A 1,629-nucleotide genomic window follows, 5' to 3' on the forward strand; every position below is an offset into this window, starting at 1 on the left:
ATAAATAATTAAATAGGTAAGTGAATAAATAAGTAATAAAATAAATAATAAATAAATAAATCAGTAATGAATAAATAAATAATAAAATAATTAATAAATACACAAATAAATAAGTAAATAAATAAATAAAATAAATAAATAAATAAATACGTAACTGAATAAATAACTAAATAATAAAATAAATAATAAATAATTAAATAGGTAAGTGAATAAATAAGTAATAAAATAAATAATAAATAAATAAATCAGTAATGAATAAATAAATAATAAAATAATTAATAAATACACAAATAAATAAGTAAATAAATAAATAAAATAAATAAATAAAAGTAAGGTTTTCCTCTATTATGATGCATAGGCCTCTTGTCCTTCATGATTCCAGTGTTTCGATAATGTGCCTTTTCAGCACGGCTATCCTCATCATAAATCCTACTCTTATTCACTAGGGTAGGAAAGTCGCGGATCTCTTGCATTCCAACCTGTTTCTTGATCTCTGGCCTAAGTCCCATTTCAAACTTGATGCACTTAGACTTTTCTCCTGCTTCTCCAACATAGAGTGGATAGTACCTGGATAATTCCTCGAACTTAGCGGCATACTCCGCTACTGTCATATTCCCCTGTTCCAATTTAACAAATTCCATCTCCTTTCTATTACGGATATCTTCAGGGAAATACTTAATTAGAAACATGTTCTTGAATATAGCCCAAGTAATTGCAGTCCCTGCATTCTCTAAACGTTGGCGTGCATTATCCCACCAATGTTCAGCTTCTTCCGTCAACATAAAGGTACCAAGATGCACTTTCTGACCTTCGGGACATGCCACTCCTCTGAAAATCTTTTCAACTTCTTGTAACCACTTTTGAGCTCCATCAGGATTATAGTGACCTTCAAACGATGGAGGATTAGCCTTGTGGAATCGATCCATCACCATGAATTCATTTATTTGCATATTCCCTTGGCCACCACTGTAGCTAGTAGCTTGAGCAGCAATTTGTGCAGCTTGAGTAGCAGCTTGCGCAGAGGCTTGTGTAGTAGCTTGAGATTCAGCCAAAGCTTGGAAAGCCTGCACTGTAACTCCTGCCAGGGACTCTAGAGCCTTAGCAATCGCAACATCATTCCTTCCACCAGCCATCACTACCTACATCAATCAGATAAGCCAATCGAACATAGTGAGACATTTGGGGAAGTGAGGAACGAACTTAGCTCTACAATACTAACACAATAATGACCATAACTACAAAATACATAACAGAGTACACAAGGAAACATAGCAAACACATAACACATTTACGGTCTGATTGGACAACCAGGCTATGATACCACTAATGTGACACCCTAAACCCCAAATAATTTTTTTTTTTTACATAAAGAGTATCACGTAATCATAAACATGTCACATAAAATCCAAAATTTTCACCAAACATAATGACATCGAAATCATAATATCAACAACATAATCCTTTTTGAAGTGCACATACTTATGTTTCAAACGTAGTGCAAATATAGTCCCCACCCGATGTCACTATCAGAGCGGGAATTCCCAAAATAAAAATACTCAAAATAACATCAATACAATGCGTATAAATAGAGTCTTCAGGACATGATGACTTCCGCCTCTCCAATGGTAC

At 33.8% G+C, this 1,629-nt stretch overlaps 1 protein-coding gene across 1 annotated transcript; it reads right to left on the reverse strand.

Moving 5' to 3' along the window:
- Positions 1-345: 345 nt before the first annotated feature.
- LOC105851256 (uncharacterized) lies at positions 346-1,133 on the reverse strand. Its single transcript, XM_012711907.1, has 2 exons — positions 410-1,133; positions 346-368 (listed from the first exon to the last, which is right to left on the reverse strand). Exons 1-2 carry the CDS (start codon positions 1,131-1,133, stop codon positions 346-348), a joined length of 747 nt encoding a protein of 248 aa, XP_012567361.1.
- Positions 1,134-1,629: the final 496 nt, after the last annotated feature.

This window comes from Cicer arietinum, chromosome 3 (assembly GCF_000331145.2).
Source record: "Cicer arietinum cultivar CDC Frontier isolate Library 1 chromosome 3, Cicar.CDCFrontier_v2.0, whole genome shotgun sequence".
Taxonomy (NCBI): Eukaryota; Viridiplantae; Streptophyta; class Magnoliopsida; order Fabales; family Fabaceae; genus Cicer; species Cicer arietinum.